The sequence below is a fragment of the Trachurus trachurus genome (genome assembly GCF_905171665.1).
Source record: "Trachurus trachurus genome assembly, chromosome: 9".
Classification (NCBI taxonomy): domain Eukaryota; kingdom Metazoa; phylum Chordata; class Actinopteri; order Carangiformes; family Carangidae; genus Trachurus; species Trachurus trachurus.
The window spans coordinates 33,572,384-33,596,782 of record NC_139895.1 but is presented as its reverse complement, the minus strand read 5'-3'; the positions used below and the strand labels follow the sequence as shown (position 1 = coordinate 33,596,782).

General features: G+C 41.7%; 1 protein-coding gene across 1 annotated transcript; it reads right to left on the bottom strand.

The window, feature by feature from the left end:
- Positions 1-823: 823 nt before the first annotated feature.
- sfrp1a (secreted frizzled-related protein 1a) lies at positions 824-15,461 on the bottom strand. The gene is made up of 3 exons (XM_083978368.1): positions 14,683-15,461; positions 11,154-11,234; positions 824-2,418 (listed from the first exon to the last, which is right to left on the bottom strand). Exons 1-3 carry the CDS (start codon positions 15,209-15,211, stop codon positions 2,093-2,095), a joined length of 936 nt encoding a protein of 311 aa, XP_083834494.1. The 5' UTR covers positions 15,212-15,461; the 3' UTR covers positions 824-2,092.
- Between the last annotated feature and the right edge of the window lie 8,938 nt (positions 15,462-24,399).

The following is a 24,399-nucleotide window of genomic DNA, read 5'->3' as shown; positions in this document are numbered from 1 at the left end:
ATATAAAAAATCATATTGTTTATAATGTAAAGGGAATGTGTCATCTGTAACTTTATGTATTTTGGAGATTATTTCATCTTTCCACTTGCTGAACTGTTCACATTAACAAACTTTTTGACCAGGGGTGCCCATACTTTTGCATGCCACTGTAGATGCTGAGATGAATGAAACAGCTCTGTGACTGTTTGCTATATGTCAGGACAATATGAAAAAGTGATCTGTATTCCTTCCCATTTTGGTTTTTAGTGCGCTGTATTGGTGTGTGTATCAAAAGAAAGGAATATGTCATTAACCCTTCTACTGCATGTAATTAGGTAGTTTTGTCTAGTTCTGTGTCAGCAGCTCTATGAACCTACATGCACAGTGCTGCTAAATTTCCAACATGCATTGTAGTGATCCAATCACTTTCCTGCTCGATGTGCAAATACATACATATTCCTGAATTCAAAAGTGGGCTCAAGCCTTTGGATCCATCCATCTAAGTCATTTCTGTTTGGACAGACCAAATAAGAGTGTGGAGCTGAGATAATCACTGTCATCAATTGTGCAAATTAAAATACAGGTTTATACTTTTGAAATAGTCAGATATCTTTGGTGCATTATGTGACTGTGGTGGGACTAATAAGACTGTGGCATAGATGTTGAGGTCGGCATTTTGTCATAATATTCAGTCCCTTTCACATGTGCAAACATTTGCTGTGTCAGTGATCACTGTGTCAAAAAATACTGACAGTAAAAAAATAATAATGGTGACAAATCAGGAATAAATGAAATCATGTAAGACACAGTTTTTCTATATTTATGTAAAATTTGTATGTACATGTTATAGGCAGGAATGCACTGCTCACATTCAGATTTGCAACAAAATAGTGCTAAAACGGACCAGCAAAACAAACCAGAACACAATTGGCAATATTTGCACTTTGATAACTTTTGAACATTTAAAGATGGATGACTACATGGTGTTTTCCATTACCGATGAACACTGATTACTGCAGTAAGACAGAATGCAGAGAAAACACCGGAGTGGTATCTGCCATGCAGGTCTACACAAAATTTGGTGATGCAGATCGGTGGTTATGATTCTCTTAAGATTTTTTCAAGTAACAAAACAAAACAAAAAACATAATTAAAAAAAAACAAAAAAACATAACGAAATGTAAAGGAAATCATCAAAATTGAAGGTAGTGCAGTCTTTAGTTTGACAAAACAATCAGCTAACGGCAGCACTCGCACACGTCCGTCAATAAGTTATTCAACAGGAACTTTATCTGAGCTGCTCTGTAGGCTACAGCGCCGCTTTTAAAGCTCAAATGTCACCACGACTGCCAAATGTCTAATCACTTGTTTTATGATTCATTACATGATCAAAATTAGAGAGATTCGAAGGAACAGTTGAACATTTTTCCTGTTAAGAACAAATATTACTTGGATTCTTCTATGCTAGACTTGTAGCAAGTGGCAGCAGATGTCTTAGCCTATGTTAGCAAGACTGAAATCAGGAAGAAACAGAGAATAAAATCAAATCTATCAGCACATCTACATCTCACTTAATACCAAGTTATATTTCAGTTATTTAATATGTACAAAAAACAAAATGTAAAAACAACAATTTGTGTTTTCATGCTAGCTTGCTTCCTGCTTCCAGTCTTAAGGCTAACACACGCTAATATCTGCCAGCTAGCTCTAGCTTCATACTTTCTGTGCGGGAATGAGGGTGGTAAACTAGAAGTCTTCTCTCATCTAACTCTTGGCAAGAAAAATGTCCAACTATTCCGTTCAGCAATATCCACTGAGATGCAGGATGAAAGAGTGTAAGAGAGTATCTATACATATCGTAGAAATGATTTCAGTGAGAAAGGGCTGTTACTACAATGTGAAACCCCACCCTTTAATTATCTGCGGTGTCATCACTCACCACATTTGACTAAATCTTGATATTGAACATGTCAAAGTATATCTGTAAAATATACAAAGATATATAGATATAGTATAAACAGGACAATAGAAAGCAAAGTTTGGGATTTTAATGCTTAATGCAAGTTCATAATGTATGGATGAGATGCGACCGAGGAACGGAGCCAAGGTCATATTATTTGAAGACGTTCTCGAAGGCGGGACATTTGTAGGTCTTGAGTTTCTTGATGGCCTTTTTGAACTCTTTACTGGACTTGTCCCACTTGTGGATGCCCGTGAGGAGGTACTGCTTATCCACCTTGCGGCCCATGATTAGATACTGGTTCGCCAGGTTGTCCAGCTGTTGGCAGGGGCAATCGGCGCCGTTCTTCAAATACAATACCAGCTTCTTCAAGTCCTTCTTCTTCAGGTTCCCCGCTTTCAACATCTTCTTCCTCTTCTGCAGGATTACCTTGCGGTCCATGTTTTCCCTCTTCACCTCTTTGATCTTGGCCTTGAAAGCTGTTTGAGGAGAAAAAAACAAACAAACATCATGTTTAAAGGTGACTTCCTGTAAAAATGTTTGGTCTAAATTCAGTGTTGTCTCTTGAGATTGATAGTGGAGAAGGTGTTCCTAACCCTAACCCTCTTTCTGGGATAGATCATTTGCCTTAAAGGACTTTCACTGTGCTGTAGCTACCTATTTTAATAAATTACATTACCTAGGTTGATTTTTCCGCTGTAAATGCCCTGCTGTGTGTGCTTGCTTATTACAACTCGCAAGTATATCAATCAATATTATATTCTCTGAAATTCAAACATCAAAGATTTGAGATTATTGTGATTTAATATATTTTCCCAAAGCTTACAGAAAATTGTTTTCATACAAAACCATAAAGAACCATAAAGTCAAATCAAAGTAATTCTCCATATTTAGCCAATATCATGAAAAATAAAAACTATATCAAAAGCAGCCTAAACTGATCATTTACACTAGTGTTAAATTTTTGTATTTTGATTATCAAATGGTACAAGTAAAATGAAATCAATAACATAAAAGATAAGTGATGCAGCCAGGTAGTACCATACAAGTTACAACTTCAGCATAGTTTCTTAAGGTAAATGAAAGGTATATGTATACCGTATACACATTATAGTCTTGCGGGCAGATTTGACTACAGAATCGTCTGAAAGTGATTGAACCTTGTGGACACTGCAGTTTCGTCATACTTACTGGCTGACATGAACAATCAAACATTTATATAATACCAGTATCATGGCCATGAGTTGATATCAGCTCATGGCTCCTGGCCCGTTGGCCTGGACAGTTTATCTAGCTCAACACCTCATGTGGATAAACTTTCCTTTGTTAGATCTTTGTGATTTTTTAAAATAATACAGTGCAGTCTGTTTATGGTTTTGTATGACAACTAAAAACTTTTTTAATATGCGTCCAGTTGTTGCAAATCCCGTTCATGCATCAGAAACCTAATAACGTCGTGCAAGGCCAACATCTTACATAAGGACATATCTGTTTCAGAGATTGTCTGATTCTAAATCCAAGAGCCATGTGTGCCATCAAACCAAAACCAAAAACCAAGTTTCACACAAAGCCACTCAAGTTCTCTACCTTCCTCCCCAACACAATCTATCTCCTAGGAAGATAAATTGTAATTAGCACCACGTAACAATGCATTTGTGTGCCTACTTTCTTGGGTTTCACCCCCTCCTCCTCCCCAATCTGGTTTTCAGATTGACCATAATACCCCTGATCTTTCACTAAACTCTATTTAACCTTCTAATCACTCTGTTTCCGCCAGTTCCCCTTCTGAAACGGAGCACGAGTCAGACTTTGGTGGTCCAAATCTCCATATGCCTCTACCCATTACGTCCTCGCCTCTTCCACTGACATATAGTGATATGTGTGTGGCACGGACGACCTTGTGACACAGCGGCGTCAGAAAAAAGAAAAGAAAAAGTGGAGCATGCCATGTCCAATCTAATTGACATAGCCGGTGTTGGGACAAACCACTGAGTCACGTCGAAGACAAAAGTCTTGTGACCTACAGTGCGGGGAACAGCCTGATTGAGCATGAATCCTTTTCACACTCCAGCAAAGATCTGGACTGATAAAACTGCAACCTCCGTCTAATTTTCTCCACAGTTTTAGACACAAAGTCCCTCTCGACTCACTTTTCTCAATTGTGCTTGACGTAAAAACCCAAATTGGCACTTTAAGAAACTTCCAAACGTTTCATCTCTTCCTTTTGCGCTCGCATCTCCCATTGCTAATTAAAGTGTTAAAAAAGAGCCGCCCTGTTTTTCCCAGTATTAAGAGTGCACATGGTAGGGATTAAGACTTTTATCCTCTGTCTCTAGTCCCTCGAATGGTCTCTGTGAGGAGGCTTAGTGTTCGGTGAAATCAAAATGGGCAGCATTCATAATTAGTGAGTCATAAAAGAGAAGGTCTGGCCCACCCCTGAAAGGACTTCATCTTGATAATTCCTCCATCCTTGATAATCCTTTGACGCCATGAACTTTCTTTGCACCTCGTGTTTTTTGAGGCTTTAATCTCCTCAGCAACGTCGTACAGTAAGAAGTTAACATCAAATAATTCAACGGTGTCATTGATAACACTTTCTTTTTTTCTCTTTGCTTTGCTCACGGCTGGCAAAACTGTCCCTGCACGTGTTTTTCCTCCTACTCCTCCTCCCCCTGTAAGATTTCAAAAGTATCCACGCATAATTATAACATTCAAAGGAGCCGTGAGGTGTTTAAACAGCGGGATGTATAAATCTGTGCTGTAGGTGGTCCACGGTGCTGCTGCTATAGCTTCTCCAATCAGACTTGGATACACGACCCTCTCACCGTCGACTGTGAAACTGCGTCTGACTGCGCTGCTGTGCCACTAGGTCAAAGCTACTGAGCTCAGATGATGAAGCAATTGGGACTGAACCTGCCAGGAGACTCACAATGAAGCTGCGTGATATGACAATGTAGAGAAAATAAGCTGGAAGCTGGATGAGTTGAATAAATTGTTGAAACAATGCTGAATTAAGTGAAGAAAGTGCTGAAGCAATCTTGACAAGATGAAACAATATCTGAAGAGTGAAAGTAAAACATGTAAGAAGGAGGCTGCATGAGATGGTTGGAAATTACTTGAACTGTTGAAGATTAGTATGAAGAAATCGAATGGCTGATTCAGATTTATTTAAAACTGACAGCTGAAAACATTTACTGAAGTAGAATAACTCTCAATCAGTATTCATTGACAAAGGTCTACGAGATCCAGTGTTGAGAAAGCTATTCTGACACCAGAGCATTGCAAGCTACCACATATTCCGCACTGAAATAAGATGAACTACACAAAAGCTTAAGTTGTTAATTAAAAATCTGATGAAAATTGATTAAAGGTTAAGGTGTTTTTTATTTAATTTTGTAATTAGGGTATCAATGAAAAAGAGAGCTTGTTCTCCACTGGCTTCACTAAATAAATAAAGGTTATCTCTCTCTTTCTCTCTCTATCTATCTATCATGCAAAAAGTGAAATGCCAATAAAAAAATGTCGCTCAACTGAGTTTAGCTGAGTCACAAAATATTCACAGATCATTTATAAATATGTTACACTGCATCTCACTGCATTTATCCATAAAAACCACTGAGCAGTGACCAGCCTTGGCTTTTGCACTACAATTTAGTACGTTTAATAAGTATGGTGGTGGTGGCTGGTTACACTGCCTGGACATGTCTTCACAGTGGTTGGACCTGCTCAAAGGTTTAACTGTAGAGGAGCAAGTTTAACTTGTTAACTAAAGACAAATGGCCAAAAAAAAAAGAAAAAAAAAAGGTAATAGTAATTTGCTGGAAGCTAAACTAAAGACTGTGAAACTACTGGCTTAATTACAAAAACTACAACTAGCATTACACTGCAAAAACTCAAAATCTTTCCAAGAATATTTGTCTCATTTCTTGTCAAAATGTCTCATTTCTAGTCAAACTAATCAAATCAAACTAACTTTCCACTTGAAATAAGACTCTTCACCTAAAAATGTACTTGTTTTTAGATAATTTTCACTTGTTTTTAGATAATTTTCACTTGTTTCAAACAAATTTTCACTTGAAATAAGTAGAAAAATCCGCCAGTGAAAGCAGGTTTTTTGTGCTTGTAATAAGAAAGAAAAACTTGCTCCACTGTCAGATTTTTCTACTTATTTCAAGTGAAAATCCGCTTGAAAGAAGTAAAAAGTGTCTAAAAACAAGCTACTTTTTATGTGATGAGTCTTATTTTTAGTAGAATTAGATTAGTTTGAATAGAAATGACATTTTGACGAGAAATAAGACAAATATTCTTGGTAAAATTTTGAGTTTTTGCAGTTTATGAAAAATAATTCAAATTGAAGCACAGTGGCCGAGGGCAAAACTTCAGTAGCACTTCCTGGCACTTGAGTGTTTCTGTTTAACTCCACACCCCACCAGTCCTTTTGTACTTTGCTATATTTATCTGACTGCTGCTACTTAACAAAGTTTGATTCTACATACAAAACACATGATCCGCTAACAAGATTAGAGCCAATTCTTCCCAACCTTTTTGGCTCGTGTGAACCCTCCAAATGACAATATCAGCTACTAGTGTGTACTTGTGACCCTCCCTCAGCTTTGGCTGCATTGTGGTCACGAGTTTTGAGGAATTCAACCCAAAAAAAAGTGATTTGTTTGAGTTGTACAGGAACTGAGGAGAGAACTGTTTACTGTATTTAGCAAGGAATTAGAGGGAAGTTAGAAAAACAAATTAGTATTTTTAATTCCTTTGCCTTTCTTAACCATATTTTTCAACAACTCAATGAAAACAATGTGTGCGTACAGTACAGGGTTCATCTCAAGATAGAACTGGAAGGGGTTGGGTTGTATTTCTGCTAATTAGCTAGTAGTTTCTGCTAATTAGCTAGTAAGCTAAATCCGGCACAAAGCATCTTCTCTCATTCTGAGACTAATGTTATTTTCTACATTGTCCCTGATACAAATAAACGTATTAAACTAAACTAAACCTCCTCTGGCCTCTGAAAATCACTTTAATTGAACTATCAAGTAAATGCTGCTGTGATTTAAAGCTTACAACCACTTGCCCACATTGAGTGCGTCATATTTGCACATCAGACACTCATGTAGAATCATAAGATTTGACAACACAACTCTAATTCTAGTTTCAGTTAGAGCCCATTATTTCATTTGAGGCTCTTATTTTGCAGACACAGACATAAGTAGATGATTGAGATGCCTGATTGAGCTTTTAAAATAGTGAAAACGACATGTAGCTATGTCTGGGCATCAAGGTAACATAACGTGGCAAATCGTCTTTCAACAGCCTCCTGGTTCTCCTCTCTGCTCTGATCCCTGACAGCTGACCTGAGTTCCCGTTGAGAGGCTTCCAGCTCCCAGGGTGTCATAAACCCAGCAGAAGGGCGTGCACCCGCACTTGGTTTACAATAACGGAAACACAACTGATCCAATAATCTGCAGTGATCAGTTCTCCGGCGCAGGGGCCTTGCCCTGTTGTTTACTGCATCAGCAAAGGGAGGGAGTCATTTGGCAGCGACAACAAAGCGAGCCGGCCGAGGCAGAGGGGAGATTTAATTGAGGGGTGCTGCAGTTTTTTGGGACAATGAGGTACCGTAAAACCTTAAGCACAGAGATAAATTGTGGTGGGAACAAAGTGTTGAGTGGGATGAGCTGTAAATCTGTTACCAGCTGAGTGCTGCAAGCATGTGTGTGTGTGTGTGTGTGTTAGCTCATGTATGTGTTAGAGGGAGAATGATCAGGATTTCAAAGAGATCAGGCAGCAGCAGAGCTACAACTGCTGCACTAAGAAGCTGTTAGTTGTTGCTGCAACTCTGATGAATGAGCTTAAAAACACATGTAACTGTGACTGAGTCACAAGCTGCTGCTGCTGCTGCTGCTGCTGCTGCTGCCGCGGCCCCCTCGGCTTTTATCAGGATCAAACCACATGGGAATGACAAACGCACTGATTGGAATCAAGAGATCGAAACACTTCTCTTTTTTTGAACCCCCCCTCTAAAAAAACCCCACACACACACACATCTCTACCTTAACTGAGAACAGACCTTTCACAACTTCCAGTAAGTGTGGTTTTCAGTGGACAAAAATGCTAATTCACTGCCAGGGTGCGGGATATTTTACACATGATTGGTCCGCACAGATTAATAAAGACTTTGGTGCGAGCCACTGATTCATTCCTCAAGCCTTCTTCGTGGTTTTCCATCTCCGTGCTCCGCAGCAGAGAAGAGCGGGGTCTCTGTCTATCATATCTATTTTACGAGGCCGTCTCCAAGCAAAACACTCTGGCTCGTCTGCGTTTTAGATTTTTAAACACCGGCGCCCAAAACATGCCGCTGCCTACCCTACCTCCAATCCGTCCACTTTCAGTCAAGTCATGACTGGCAGAACGCAATCAGGGCGACGGCCTTATCTTTGGCTGGAGGGGATAAAACTTGTCGTGATTAGAGCATCTGATTTTTGAATTTTTTTTAACCAAGGCCAAGAAATTAACCGGCGTTTGTCTTCGGCTTCCGTTGAGATATCTTTACAGCTGCAGTTTTACCCCCCACGCCAAAAACAAACTGAGTATTTATCTAGTAGGCCTACAAACTGGTATTTAGTCGAGCTGGTGAAACGACCAGTGATGCTATCTCTCTCTCGCCAGGCATTAGTTGTTTACCCGCAGCAATCAACTCTAACTGAAATCACAGCGACCGCTTGTTGCATTCCATTGTGGGTTTCAAACCTGCAACACAAGCAGCGAAGTGTCTCATCCTCAGCCTGATACTAAATCTGTCTGTGTATCCTCACATGTCAGTTGGCCGGGAGACTTATGACAAGCAAGGAAAACAACATCTGTCTTCATCCGAGATGAAACAAGCCAATAATGTGCCACTCTCCTCTTGGCAAACCGGGACGCAGGCCGAACACACAAAAAAAAAAGCCAGTCCCATCACCGCAGCATAAACAACGAGGCAATTCGTTAAACAAATGTAACTTTAAACTTTTTTTCTTCGAGAACTGGAACAAAGTCTGTTTCCAATGTGCATCCAGTCTATATTTGCTCGGCGCGGCACCTGGAATTCAAGTTTTTTGGGGGAGTGAATAAAACATGAAAAGCCTCACATCTCGCATCTTGTGTGCATCACGCACATTATTTATCCCGGGAAGTCCTCATATAATTGCAATCCAATTGATGTTTGTGTTTTTAATTGAGCTTAAGTCTCACAACGTCCTTTTCTGTAAGTAAAACGCGTGAATTCCCACAAATTTCCACAACTACAGTAAATCAAGCGCTGCCGTCAGCGACAGATCTGTTTTTGTTATTGTCCATGTTGTTTCCACTCTGGTTGAACTGAGGCTCTGATGAAATAAATGTGTAGCTTGCGTCGCCTTGTTTTTAAAAAAAAAAACCTGGGCCATGTATTGCATCTGCAGACAGCGGCGGCCTGTAGCTGAGGGGGGGTTCAGAATCTGTTGTGTTTATGGAATGAATATGAATTCATTAATATCACCATGAAACTCAAGTTTATCACTTACATTAAGACAAATATTTTTTGTATTACAAGTTTTGTCAAATGTTATGTTTAAATATATAAATGAGGCAATATCTAATGAAATATGCGCTAATTTTCATACATTTCCAGAACCAAAATCTGAACAATGGATAAATCCCCTTTCAAAATTCTTGTATTATTTTGTTGACATATTAGAGTCAGAAGTTTTTACAGAGGGGATTTTGGATATCTCTTTTTATCACTATGTAAATGAGAAAATACTGTCACCAACCCTAAAAAAAAATCTAATTTCGCCCTGTTTTTAGGAACATAACGTTGTATAAATCAGGCTGTGAATGATATATCAACAAACCCCTCAGTAAAAACCTTGGTGCAATGCAAAAAATTGCTGCTGAAGTGGAGATTTCAGGCTCAGAGTCTGAGGAAAAACTCATTTTGAGAAAACAGCCTTTAAAGACTTGTACAGTAAAATCGTACTTTTACGATTGGTTGTGGATACGGAAAAAATTACAATGTTTGGAGCCTACATCATTGTTCAGGAGAGAGAGAGCTTTACAATGATACCTGACATGACATGACATGACATGGGTCAGACAACAAGCACAGCACGGTATGTCACAGCAGCATGTTAACTTTTTGTGAATTTAGGAGAAATCAACTGACGAAAGAGACAAAATGAAGAAAAAATAACCACCTTAATGTGGATTTTCTACCATTTCTTTTGATTTTTCTGAAATAATCCATGTTAAGGAAGAAAACTAGCCCAAAATCTCAAAATTGAACAGTGCATGAAAAAAGAGTGTTTTTGCCTGTAATGTCTAGCCTTAAAGTGACGGCTCGATTGATTATTTCATACGTGCGGAGGTAAAACCACTGAACAAAATCAGGAAGGAAAGAGGGTGTTGGGTCTTTTTAGCAAGAGCAGCATTTCTCGTTTCCTTATTTCTGTGTGTGTACATGAGAGTGCGTCATTCGGGGTGGAGGTCAACTAAAGCAGAGCGTTTTTCATCCAGACTTCAGATAGATGTTGGGAGATGTGTGTTTTTCGAGGAAAACAAACACCGTGGTTTGTCATTAACCCTCTTTTAGTCGCGGAAGAGGTTTAATGTGGACGTCCTACCCCCCCCCCCCCCCCCCCTACCGTGTGCAGAAGGTATTCTGTAACAACAATCCACCCAGACAGCAGAACAAACATCCCACTTTACTTTACAGCGTGGATCTGCCACATAAAGCCTTTTAATGACCCCACTTCATTAGTCACAGAACATCATCCTTCACCAGACCAGACAGGGGCCTGGCGCAACTGACCCCCAGATAAAAACCTCACATGCAACTTTTTTTTTTTTTTTTTTTTTTTACATCAAAAACAGACTGCATCTTTGATTCCACCACTGACAAATGGCCAACTACAGAGAAACATGTCGAGATACAGGCTGAACTTCAACATACTTTCCATGCTTTACATACTTGGTTAAAGATTCATGGGCTGTTTTAAAGCTTAAAGATGGCAGATATGCTTGATGCTATCTCATGCTGCTCTTCTGATTTTGTGCAGAGCTGTGATGCATGTCAAGGCCCATCAGAGTGGGCTGCGCATAGTCAGCCTGTATGTTCTTGTGCGTGTGTGCATGTGTGTGTGCGTGTGGGTGTGTGTGTTGGCACAGTGGGTGTTTGGAAGACACTTACCAAACTCGCTGGCACACATGTGCTCCAGCATGGCGTCTGTTTTCATTTCATTGTCACATGGAGGGCAGATGGGAGAGTAACCTGTGGAAAGAAAAGAAGAAGGAGAAGAAAAGAGGAAGGGACATGGTTTGAAAATCAGTGGAGATACAAGCCGCAATAAATCATTGATACGGTTTTTACGTTGGATTTATTCACATTTGGGAGGCGGTAGAAAAAGAAACAAAGATTCAGGAGGGAAATAAAACAGTCATCTCTCATTTGAAGATGAGTTAAACCAAAAACGATAGAGAGAGAAATAGAGAAAGGGAAGATCCCTGCCCATTTGAAATGATTTATTTTGAAAATCTCTGCACACCAACTGAACCTCACATGCAGAGATCCTATTCTAGTGTCTGGTGACCTGACCTCAGCGAGGAATGTCTTCAGCTTTTATAGCCAGCTCAGGCTAAGAGCTGCAGTAAACACTCGTGCTCACTTTCTTACATTTACAAAACGGATCTTTCCGTCATGCTCAGCAGCAACGTATACATGCACACACACACACACACACACACACACACACAAAAAAAAAACTTAAGTATTAGAAATGCGGGATGGATAAATGGAAATGATATTCAATCCGGGCTTTAAAAGAATGCTCTGACATTCTCCCAAAAAAAGAAAAGAAAAGGTAATAATATCCAGCTCGAAGACAAAAAGCGGGCTGAAGACAAAGAGCCAGAATGTGTTGTTGCCAAGAAGTAATTCAGTCTAGAGGCATATCTGCAAATATTTCACCAACACATTTTTTCAATTCTTTCTAATACCGCAAATGATTGCTTCATGCAAAACAGCTGAGCTTACTTTCCAAACAAACTTGGACGCCGCGATGCGATGCGATCGAGGCGTCCCGCGGCATTTCACTCAAAAAAAAAAAAAAAAAAACCCCGGCTGGATTTCGACGTCGCGAGCGCTTGGACGGCGGAGTGGAGTGGAGTGGAGGGAGAGGGGTGGGGAAAAAACAAATAGTTTTCCCTCCATCGCCAGTTGTCCATTACATGTGTTTAACGAAAGCTTGTGAAAGTAACACCCAGGTGTAAAGAGCTTGTGAAAACAGACACTGTTTACAGAGTCACGGAGTCACCCCCTTTTTTTTTCCCTATTTGAGACCTGGTTCCTCCATTAAATCAATTATCACTATTCAGCAGTGTCACTTCACCTCTATTAGTGATGATTACAGAGAGCAGTGTGGGAGATGGAGAGCCCTCAAGATCAGATATTAGCACTTTTCAAGTGAGGGGCTACGCTAGCTGCTAGCTGCTAGCGGTCCGGCTCCAACAGGCCTGACTCAGTCTAAATCCTGGCTTTATTTATCACCGGTGCTGACAAGAAATGATAACAGGTGACCCAGGGGGGTGGGTGGGAATGGAGCTCTGTGTGGTCCCTCTGCCCCAGAGAAGGGAGCTCTTTTTGGGAAAAAAAAAAAAAAAAAAAAAAATGGGCCTCCATCCATACCACCATGTCAGTCACTCACGCCCACCCCCCACCTCTACAGATACAGTGAGCGCTGTGTAATCGCTGGAGGATCCACAGTCCCTCCATTTACAGCACAAGCACCAATGTCTTCCCCGTGGTGTCTCTCGCAGCTTAAAAATGAAATAGAAGTAAGTTAATGAGGTGATGATGGAAAATCCCCCCCCCCCCCCCCCCCTTTTTTTTTTTTTTTTTTTTTACAGTGAAAATGAATGAGGTGGTTGTACGTCCCTACCCCCCAACCTCCAACCCCCCAACCTCCCAGCTCACCTAAGCAAGCCGAGAAGGACACGAGCTCAGCAAAACCAAAACTATTCTACCGCGGCCTCTGAGCTTTATCTTCTCCAGCCTTGTTGTTGTTTTAGTGCATTTTTGGGGGTTTCTCTGGTATTTGTCAGCTTGGCGCATCACGTTAGCGCTGGAACACGACTTTTTCTGGACTATGTTGCTACATCTTCCACTGATGCTGCATGAGGTGTCTGTCTGCTCCGCACCAACCCACAACCCACAACCCCCCCCCCCACACACACACACACAGTCCCAGCAGGTTTGGGGAATCTGCAAAACCAAAGGAGCCATTAGTGATAGATGCATTATGCACTATTTGGACAGAGTGTTTTTCAAATCACATCTTCATCTTCCCATCCTTCATCGTGTGTCAGACGTGTCGGTGATGGCCGGTCAGAAAAGATGGGGGGGGGGGGATTATTAGATGCATGTATTTGCTTCTCACTGCTGGACTTCCTCCCAGCATTGTCTCTCCAGCTTCAACAAACACCTTGAAATAAATGACTACCATCTGTTAGAGCTTTTTTTTTCTTTCTTTTTTTCGATATTACAACATCACTGCAAGTCAATAGCAGGCAACTTCAACGTTCATGTTAAAGCCAGGCTTTACACAGGAGAGCACGGATCGGAATGAAAATGTAACTGCATGGGATTCTGGTGAAGGACCATGAAGAGGAGAGGGGAGGGGGGGTTAGTTAGACATTGTTAAAATGGGATCAAATCCAGGTTTTCACGGCTGATTTTCTCCCCCCCCCCCCCACCCCACCCCCAAAAGGTCGTATTTGGTTTGTTTGTGTTGGGATTTGCATCTGCAAACACACCTTCCCCCCTGAAATAACATTCACAAACCCCATTTAACTGCACCGGTGTCAGCTTTTACACAGCGGCAAAAGTGGAGGCTGTTTCTCACTGGGGATAACTTCTGCTGAATGTTTAGGGTCGACTGCTCGCAATATTAAAAACTAAATTCTGATTCACTTCATTCGTGGCAGTGACAGAAACAAAAGGTCATCGCCCAATCTGACGCCCAAGTTATCATGTGAGTTGAAAAGTTTGGAGCTGACTTTTAGAATTTGATCAACCTGGTGGGAGTTTATGTTCTGAGACAGATGAAATCTTTGGACTCAAATTGAATGGGATCACCTTGAAGCCATGTTTACTGGCAGAATTAAGGAATGGCATTGAAACAGCTACATGTCAGACAATAAAATTTACATCTAACTAGGTAAAGTATGAAAAGCCTATAAGTAGCAAGTCTTTCCTTTAGTCATGTTGGCCTATTTCATTTTTTTTTTAAAGTGGTTATGGTGCAGACTGTGGGAACTCATTGGTTATTTTTCACTGTTTTCAGACCTGAGGGTTGAGTTATTTGGTGAATGGTATGATGCGATATTAAGATATTAGTCAGTAATGGAATTGGACACAGTGCTGGCATAAAAGTAAGTTTTCTGACTAGAGGGGAGCAAGTTGAAACCATCTGAGGACTTAGTCAGAGAGGATCACCCCTCCACACCGAGCTGTTGTTGTTGAGTAGGACACAAACCCGCAGATGTCCCTGAGGCGCTGCGTGCTGACCACCAAAAACACCGTGGTTTTGTTGCGCACCCCACACAGAGCTGAACCGAAAAGAATGTTGAACCAGCTCCAGACTCCTGAGCGACAAACACATGGTTGCTAACTAACTAACTAACTAACTAACTAACTGACTAACCCAGAGGGGGAGAATTACCTGTCGGTTGGGTGGCCTCGGTGGAATTGGGCTGCGTCATGGCGATGCACACGTCGTCCTGGGGAAACTTGTCACAGGTGAGCATCTCCGGCCAGGGGAAGCCGAACGCCTCCATGATCGGGGTGCAGCCGTCGCGCACGGCCTCGCACAGCCAGCGGCACGGGAAGATGGGCCGCTCCAGACACACGGGCGCGAAGAGCGAGCAGAGGAAGACCTGCGTGCCCGGGTGGCAGTTCTTGTGCACCAGCGGCACCCAGCTGCTCGCCTGCTGCTTCACCTCGGCCATGATCTCGTGCTCCAGCAGGTTGGGCAGCAGCATCTGGTTGTAGCCCACGTTGTGGCACAGCCGCAGGTCCTCCGGGATGTCCACGCACTGCGGGGGCTTGCCGTAGCTGCGCCCGCCGTTGTACGCGTCCGACTTCCAGCTCAGGTACTCGTACTCTGACGCTCCGCACGCTGACACCAGCAGCGCCACTGTCACCGCGAGCCGGATCATCCTCCAGAACGATTCAGAATAAGTCGACCTCATTATTTCTAAATTTGCAACAAGAAGAATGCAACCGCGGGCTGGCGAAAACCAAGCAGACTCACTTCATGTAGAAATTCAAGGCAAAAAGAAACTTATAATCTGGGGGGAAAAAAAGAAAAAAAGACGCTGCGCTCTGCTGATCGACGTGCGTAAAAGCGTGCAGAGTGTCTGGGTTCTTTGGGTAACGTCCACCGGCTCTCTCTGTCTCTCTCCCCGTCGCGCTCCTCTGGTGCGTCTGTCTCCTGTGAGGGTTCGGGGAGGTACAGCGCTCTGCTCGCTCTGCGCCTGGAAACCAAGAGGTTGTAAAGTGCGCTCCGGCCAATCGGAGTGCGTCTGAGCCTTTTGGCACTCTGCTGTCAGTCAAAGCGCTTAATTACCCAGTGTGTAAAAACTCTCCGGGAGCCTCCCTACACTCCTTGCCTTTTACTCCCCTGCTTGTATTCCCCCTAACTGAACTAAACACAGACGGAAAGACATGGATTCTGGTTAATACATGACTTCTCATGCAAATTGTGTCTAATAAAAGTGTAAACTTTATTTAATGCTGTATAACAGGCTATTAGGATAATTCCTCCTCATGGTGCAGGGGAACAGCTTCTTTCTCTAATGTGAGGAAATCCTAAATTCATTTACTAGAAATATCCCTACAAGGAGTAAAAGCTCCAGCCTGCGCCTCAGATGTATTAGCCGCTCTATTAAAAACACTGGAGTCACAGGATAAACACACATTCCTCTTGAAAATAAATACCAAGGGTTTAAAAAGGCAGCAGGTTGTTTAAGAAAAGCCCGGCCGCAGCTGTTATAAAGCTATTTCCAGAAACCTCAAAAACTCTCTGAGAAATAAACTGTCTCTTTACACCATGAAATGATTTTTAATCCCTCAGAGTCGTCATGGACAAAGCCGTTCTCTTTGCTGCATTTAACATACACATTAAAACTGTTTGAAAACATAATTTGCATCAAAACAGGAAATAAAACTTTATTAAAGTTTTGTTCTCAGATTTGTACGGGTGCACAAATGGTGCAAGATGTGTCTATTTTTATTTTATTTTTATTTTTTTACCAGGGCAGAAACAAGGGGAAAAACAAGGGAATGAAACAGTTCTGTTAATTCCCTCAGAACAACAGGAAGCTTTGCACAACTACACTCTTGGGTTTCTGAACGGCGACATGATATTTATTTGATGGAAAATCTGATGCCGAGCTCTGCGGCTCAAAACAATGTCAATACAAGAGACACACAAACACACGGGGCGAAGCGGTTACTTCCATTGTAGTGGCTCCAGTAATGTGTCACACAGGGAACACAAGTGAGGAGTCCTCAAGCAGCCCCCTAAACAAAAATGAGGAAATTGTATTTTCACTTATATTGAATTAACCACCACCGTCCCTGCCAGAGAATGTGGAGACTTTTGTTTGTTCAGCTCTGAAGTGCTGAGCCGAGTCATATCCGACAGTAAACAGCCGTCTCCAGAGGAGCTCTTGGGTGTTTTATCTTATCAAAAATGGGGGGGCTGGTGATTTAATGCAGCTCAGTTTGTGTTTGCCGCCACATGCAAACACTTGGGGAAGTGTTTCTTTATCCAACCCAATTACAAACTATAGGCTAAAGTCAATTTGCTGAGCTGCAAGTGTCCATCTCCTCCTCCCATGCTTTGCCTCTCTCTCTGCCTGATAAGGCCCGAGGTGTGAAATCCCTCTATTTATATGTAGGGCCATTTGCATTCCATTGTGTTGTTAACAGTTTCTTGCAGAGAAAGGAGGAAAACAAAACAAAACAAAGCACTTAATTTGATTTTAAGTGAGGACGCAGCAAACGCAGACCTTTCACAGTAATGGCTTTGTTAAGCTTTATCAAATCAATGCGTTTTACAGCTGCCTCCACCGCAGAGGAGAGGACGGCGCTCACCTTTTCTTCTTCTTCTTCTCCTCTCACTTTCTTGAACCGAGGCCAGGAGAAAACATTCTCCAAGAGCACGCAGAATGTTAAATGCATTATGCAGTATGGATGGATGGTGACAGATGGCACCGTTATAAAACATTTACTGTAATTTCTGCTGGATGAGAAAGATGAAATGAAAAAATAAAAGTGTCAAAAAGGAGCTGTAAATCATTTTTTTTGAGCAATCATCAAGTCAGAATCAAGGTGATGTGAGAGGTGCATAAACAATACAAGCTCAAATGACTCATCATCATCAGTTAAATTATGAATCAACTCGAGCAATCTGCATGCCACAGAGGTGATGCATGTTGAGAAGAAGAGCAAATGATTCTCCCAAGAACTCTGCAGACAACACCTCTTTTAACATTTCAAATTAACGGTGATGGTTTAATATGCTGTGTTTGTGGCGATGCTACAGACTGCTTTATGGGCTGATGGCATCCAGCAACAGTTTGTGCAGATGGTTGCTAAAGCAAACTTAAAAATTCAGGAGACAGGAGAGAGGTTTTTTTTTTCCCCCTCAGACTAGACCTGGCTTTGCTCAAATGCATGAGGTAGCCTCCTTGTCAGGAGTGATAGGCCATGCTAAAAACCACCAGCAGGACAGCAACAAGCCAAAACCTCAGCGAGACAAAAGAAATGCAAGCGAGCGGAGAGGTTTGCATTTTTAGTTTCCAGACAAGTGTACGGTGGGGAAACTGAGGAACAAATAAAAAAAAGAAAAAAAGAATGAAAAATCTTCTGCAAACAAAAGCAGATATGACCGCAAAACCGTGGATGTCCCTGTTATCATGACCGCATTCACTTTCCAAACTCTGTCCTTTAACAGCGTGTGACTAACAATAGAGAGACTAAATATTTGGACTTTCAGGGCCCGTGGGAGGACAGACTTTCCCAAAGACAGGCTATCCATCTATATTCACCAGTGTTTAAAGTCACAATCTTGCCATAGTACATGTGCGCGTATTGCCATGAAAGGGCATTTTTTTTGGCCCTGGCAGAATGAACATGTATGTCGTTACGCATCCGTCATCGGCGAGCGCCGGCTAAACACTGGATCTCCTCCAGAGCTCGGCGGCGTCGTCGTCTTCGGGCCGTAGACTGATGAGGTGTATGTACATGAAGGATGTTGTGGGAGAAAAAAAAAAAGCTCCCATTATAACCGACTGTATGTTAAAACACAGAAATAACAAGTGCCTCTGCTTTCTGTCAGGTAACGCCGGGAGAGCACAGAGAGCTATACACACAGCCCGCAGAGCTCACTGCTTCTCATTCAGTTGAGTTTTATTCTTGTGGCATAGAATGATTTAATTTCATTTTCTCTAACGTCTCCCATGAAGTGACTTATGATGAAGGGACGTGTGCTCAACTTGAGTCTCCATGAATAGACAATGGCTCCTGTATGATTCTTAGCATGGGGCTGTGTGTGTGTTTGCGCATAGTTAGTGTGGAACCTGCAGTAGGTTCGAGTGTGTGCAATTCAAATGTTCTCGTCACCTCATGTCCCTTGTTTGTCCTCCCCGGTCAGACAGAGCTACATGTATGAGGGTTTATCATCATACACCCTGCCAAGTCCTTAAAGAGGAACTATGGAAGTCTGGTCGCTTTTCCGCTGTTTTGCTAACCCTCTTCTCGGCCATGTGCATTTGTTTACAAAGAAGCCGTCAAAAAAATCAATCAATAGAGCGGTACATAACATTATATACCTATATAATGTTACAATGTGTATGTTTGTCTAGTTAAATCTGTCATAAACAAGAGATTACGGGTTTCAGGGTGCGTTGTGCCGCAGTGACAAGACACCACACCGGGGCGGTGGGCGTAATCTTGCAAAGTTGTTTTTCAGCCCAGAGAAGCAATAAGTGACAGAGAGCCTCCATTCTCCCTGTTACAAGTTAAGCCATTTATTAAACCATCACAATTACTCCAAAACTGTTTAATTAAGGTAAAAATGTAGCAGAGCTAAACTACAATCCTGCATAGTTCCTCTTTAAAGGTGTAACTTCTCCTGTTATCTATTCACTGCCGTCCTGCCCAATTTCACGTGAATGCAGCATGAAAAATACAATTGAGTTGCTTGCGATATACAACCACAACGCTAGATGGGAGTAATTCCTACAGAATGTACCTTTAACCTTTTGTGATAATAATAAATAATGATAATGGCTTACATTTATATAGCACTTGATACCGATACCCGATACCCAACCGATTTTTCATCTCAGTCATTAACATACATTGTTAATGTAATGATTTCTCAGTCATCCCACCACACTGCCAGGGGTGTTTCTAGACACTCTGGAGGCCCCAGGCAAGAGGTAACTTGGAGGGCCCCCACCCCCAACCGGGACCACAAACGTTAACTGTTAATGAATCCAAAAATCCCAAACCATTGATGATTCAATTCTGCATACTATGCCAACCCAGTCTCATATAAAACTTACCTTAGGTCTGTAGCCAAAGCTACAGACTGACAGAATAGTGTGGCTGCCAATGTGCACCAAACGGCCCCTCCGACCACCACCATTATCATTCATACGTATTCACAGGAGGCAAGGTGCGTAAGGTGACTTGCCAAAAGACACTACGGCAGCGACTGGGACAGAGCGGAATCCGAACCACCAACCCTCTGATTATTGGTCGACCCGCTCTACCTCCTGGGCCACTGCCACCATGCAGTGCCTCAAATCTTTCAGTCTTGTTTAAGCTGCTCAAAAAAACACCTGGATGATTCTGTTGCCATGTGAAAAAATATTTTATGCTCAGATGAGACCGAGATTGAACTTTTTGGACCAAACTTGGCGAAAACCATCAGTGAAGCATGGTGATGGCAGAATCATGTTGAGGGGATGTTTCTCTTCAGTGGGGGCTGGAAGGTTGGTCAGGATTGAAAGGAAAATGGATGCTGCTGAGTACAACCATATTCTTGAGGAAGACTTTAGACAGCTGAAGATGGGCAGGTCATTCACCTTCCAACATGACAACGATCCAAAAAGAACAATGCAGTGGCTGAGGGACAGAAAGGTGAATGTCTTTGACTGGCCAAGTCAGATTCCTGACTTAAATCCAATAGAAAATCTGTGGATTGACTTAAAGAGAGAAGTCTATCACCACTCACCATATAATCTGACTGAACTTGAAGAATTGAATGGGTAAATATTCCCCCAGTCTAAGTGCAATGCTAGAAGAGATATGTCCAAAGGGACTGATGGTTGCAATTAAAGCAAAAGGCAGATATATGACGTATTACATCATGGGACTGATGACTTTTCCAACTCTGTTATTCTATTATTTTTCACAATTTTTTTTCATTATTTTGATGTTGTGAGGGTAAATTCATAAAATAAAGCTGGGAAAAGTTTTGTTTTCAGCCTGTATGCCAAATAATCTTGTCATATCAAAGGGTTATGATGTTTTTCCATGTGCACATTAAATGCTTCAAACAATCATTTGTCGAAGAGTAAGATCTATCAACACGAGTCGCTGTTTCATCACACATTTCTACTGCTTTTTTATTTTTTAAACAAGAAACTCTGTTATCTGTGTTCACACAGTCACCTCATGTGGAACAGATTATTTTGTGAATGTGGATCATGTAAAGAACTAATGTTTGGAGTCAGGGCTCTGATGTGTCACTCCAAGGTCAAGACCAGCAGGGAGAGGGGAGTGACGGTAATAACTCCCCTCCATGGGAAATAGTCGACTCTGACTGAGCCCACAGGTGGATGCTGGGGTGGAGGCGGAGCTTCTGATGCACTGCTATAGGAACAGCATCAGTGGCAGAGAGGGACAGCACAGCTTTCAGGTGAGAAGTGTGGCAGCAGGTGGATGAGCAGAGCATGTGGAGCTGAGAGAGGAAGAGTTGTGCAGTGTGCAGAGGCGTTGCAACAGGGCAGGCAGCCCAGCCACTTGCTGTGTACATTGAATGCTCTGCCTAGTCAACCCAGTATCATATATAAAAATGTAACCACCCTAGCGAAATAGCAACAACAAGCAAGCGAGTGATTATGTACATTCACTGAGCAAATATTTTGAAAATAAAATATATATTTCTCGCTAGAAATATAATCAAAGGACAATTTTATGCAGAAACTACCTCAAATTATTGATTTTTCCACTAAAAATTATAGAAATATTTGGTATGTTTTTTGTTCTCACGGCTGGAAACTTGAAAGTCACGTGACTTGGACTAAAAAAAATAGGAAAAAAATAGTCCGAAAAAATGTAACAGTCATATACAGTAATTTAAGAGCCGTTACTGTAAACCCTCTATGTTTTTGCACTTTGGACCAACATAGCCAAGGTAAGTTTTAGGCTATGTGAGACTGGGTTGGCATAGTATGCAGAATTAAATCATCGGTAACACTTTACTTGAAGGTATCGTCATAAGAGTGACATGACACTGTCATAAGACTGACATGACACAGTCATGAATGTGTCATAAACATTATGTCAATGTCATAACGTTGTCATTAAGTGTCATTCGGTTTTTGTAGGGTTAGGGTTAGGGTTAACCGAATGACACTTAATGACAACGTTATGACATTGACATAATGTTTATGACACGTTCATGACTGTGTCATGTCAGTCTTACGACGATACCTTCAAGTAAAGTGTTACCGAAACATCAATGGTTTGGGATTTTTGGATTCATTAACAGTTAATGTTTGTGGTCCCGGTTGGGGGTGGGGGCCCTCCAAGTTACCTCTTGCCTGGGGCCTACAGAGTGTCTAGAAACGCCCCTGGCAGTCTGGTGGGATGACTGAGAAATCATTACATTAACAATGCATGTTAATGACTGAGATGAAAAATGTCCTCATCTTATTATGTTTCTGGGCCTTCGGTCTGAGTCAACACTGACTTAAGTCACATCGCATGAGGCAGTTTACAAATTTTGAGAGATTTTCCTCAACATCTGGAAACAGATGTGAGGTGTGATAATAGGTTTGAGTTCTCAGTGGATCTAAAATAAGCTCAAGGCTAACCTGATTACTGCCCTGCTGTGCATAAACATGGATTAAAGAATAACCAGGATTGTGCAAAGCGTTGTCATCTTCCAAAGGTTATAGAATAATTCATGTTTTTCTTTCTTTCTTTCTTTTGATTTGCCACATCCTGGAGTGACCAAGAAACTGATGTGTGGGCAGTCAAGAAGCTTTTTGGCTGATAATGTTGGCCATGGATAAACATGGTCACTGGTTGTTGACAGCCAGTTAGATATGCATGCCTGGTTTGCTTTTTTGTTGTTGTTGTGTTGATGTAGTTTCATGACTAATAGCACCAGATGGGAAGCACGAAGAAAGGAAGAAGTTGATTACAGCTATTGGAAACTTTTTCTCTTCAGGATGGCCAAAATCTATGGTGGGGTCCAGAAGCCTGAGACCACTTTAACATGAACATTTGAGTATATACCAAGTGCAACTCAGTCTGTGAAAACAATTGGATTCCATGTCAAGTCTAAAAATAATGATCCTGAAGATGTCAACAGGGGGACATACCTGGACTCAAGTGTGGAGTTTGGATATTCATTAAAAAAAATAAAAAAAAGCCTCAATAGAGGTTGTGAAGTTTGACTTTGGCTGTCACCTAGATTTCCAACTATGCTGGTTGCATTATGGGAAATGTAGGAACCCACCTGTTTTGACCATGACCCATTTGAGTGACTGGTTGATCTGTGTTCTGTGTAACATCAGCCCAGTAATTGCTGGAGCCCACAGGCAATGTGGTAATGGTGAACTCATTTCAGAGTGATCACTGTCCTATAGCCCGTAGCTATAATTAAGAGCAATAATATGACATACAGATAGCATTTAAGTGGTACAGTAATAATTGAGTGTGCAGTTAACACAGATAAAAGCCTTGTAATAATATTTCTCCTCTCTTGACAGCATGTTGTTTTTGATTAAGCTCCAAGCACAAAGGTGGAAAATCAAAAACACATCACAGCTAGAGGTGTAAATCAAACTAATTGAGGTTAAAATGCATCCAAAACTAACATGGACATTGATTAAGTATATTTTTTGTTATTTTATTCGAGTATAGAACAACAGTGAAGAGAACTGCGTCCGTCTGTGGTTGATTTAATGCAGCTTAGCCCCAGGGGAGGGCTGGGTTCGACCTATTAACTCTCCTGGTGTTAACTTGTTTGTTGACTGAGAGGTGAATCAAACAGATTCCACTTGAAACTGAGTTCATTTAACCCTCTAATGTGAAAGACCGATGAGAGAAAAGGCGTGATTCAGAGTGGAGGTAGAGTGATACATATCAAGTCAGCCTTCTATTTAATCGTGCTGCATGTTAATACGTATCAGAGGTTCGTGCGGCGATCGCCTCGGAACCAGACCGGCCTCAGCTGCTCTGTTACCAGTTTTATTTCTCAAAGGAAGGTGTTCTGCCAAAACCACAACAACCCCTTGTGTTTCAGCACAGGCCTGATCTCTAAAATAAAATAAAAAACGAGGCAGTATATTCTGACGAGGGACTTTTTTCTGCGAACACAAGGAGCCGCGGTGCACGGCTGCCTGTGATGACTTGCCTGGATGCACGGCCCTCGCCATGACTAATGCAAGGCAATTTGGGACATTTGGGTAAAGACAAGGAGTAGAAGAAAAAGCGAGAAGAAAAAGAAAAAGACACCGCAGTTGCTTTAGCTTAATAATGCTCCTGTGTGCTTAAGAGACGGAGGCCAAAATACCTCTCACATAACTCACGCATCATGCTGGGGCAGCAGCATTACTGCTCGGCAGGGGGGAGAGTGAACACTTATCTGGCCCACAGAGACTCAAGAGTTTCACTTCGAGACAGCTCATTATAGGTCCTGATAAGTCATAAAGCTGCATCCCAAACTTATGTGTTTTTGTTTGCTAAGCGTTACCAGTCAAAAACTTCTAAAAGTGATTCGGGATGTACTTTCACTCAATCCATCTGCCCATAAATAGATCAGGTTACCACTGCAAACTTTAAAAAAAAAAAAAAAAAAAAAGGGGGAAAAAAATTGAGCTTTTCTGTGGTAATGTCTCTGACTCATAGTGGACAAGCACAACTATATAAAAGTCTATGGCGCATATGTTCTGCTTCTTTAGCTCTCCTCACATATAAACTCACATGTTTTCTGTCTGCAAGCCAGAAATGATGGATTGACATTTCAAGAAGGAAAAGCATTGGGATTTCTCTCTCACGTATATCCCACTGTTTACAGCAGGTTCAGAAGGTACGCAGACCCTTCACTTCTCAGTTCTCACACATT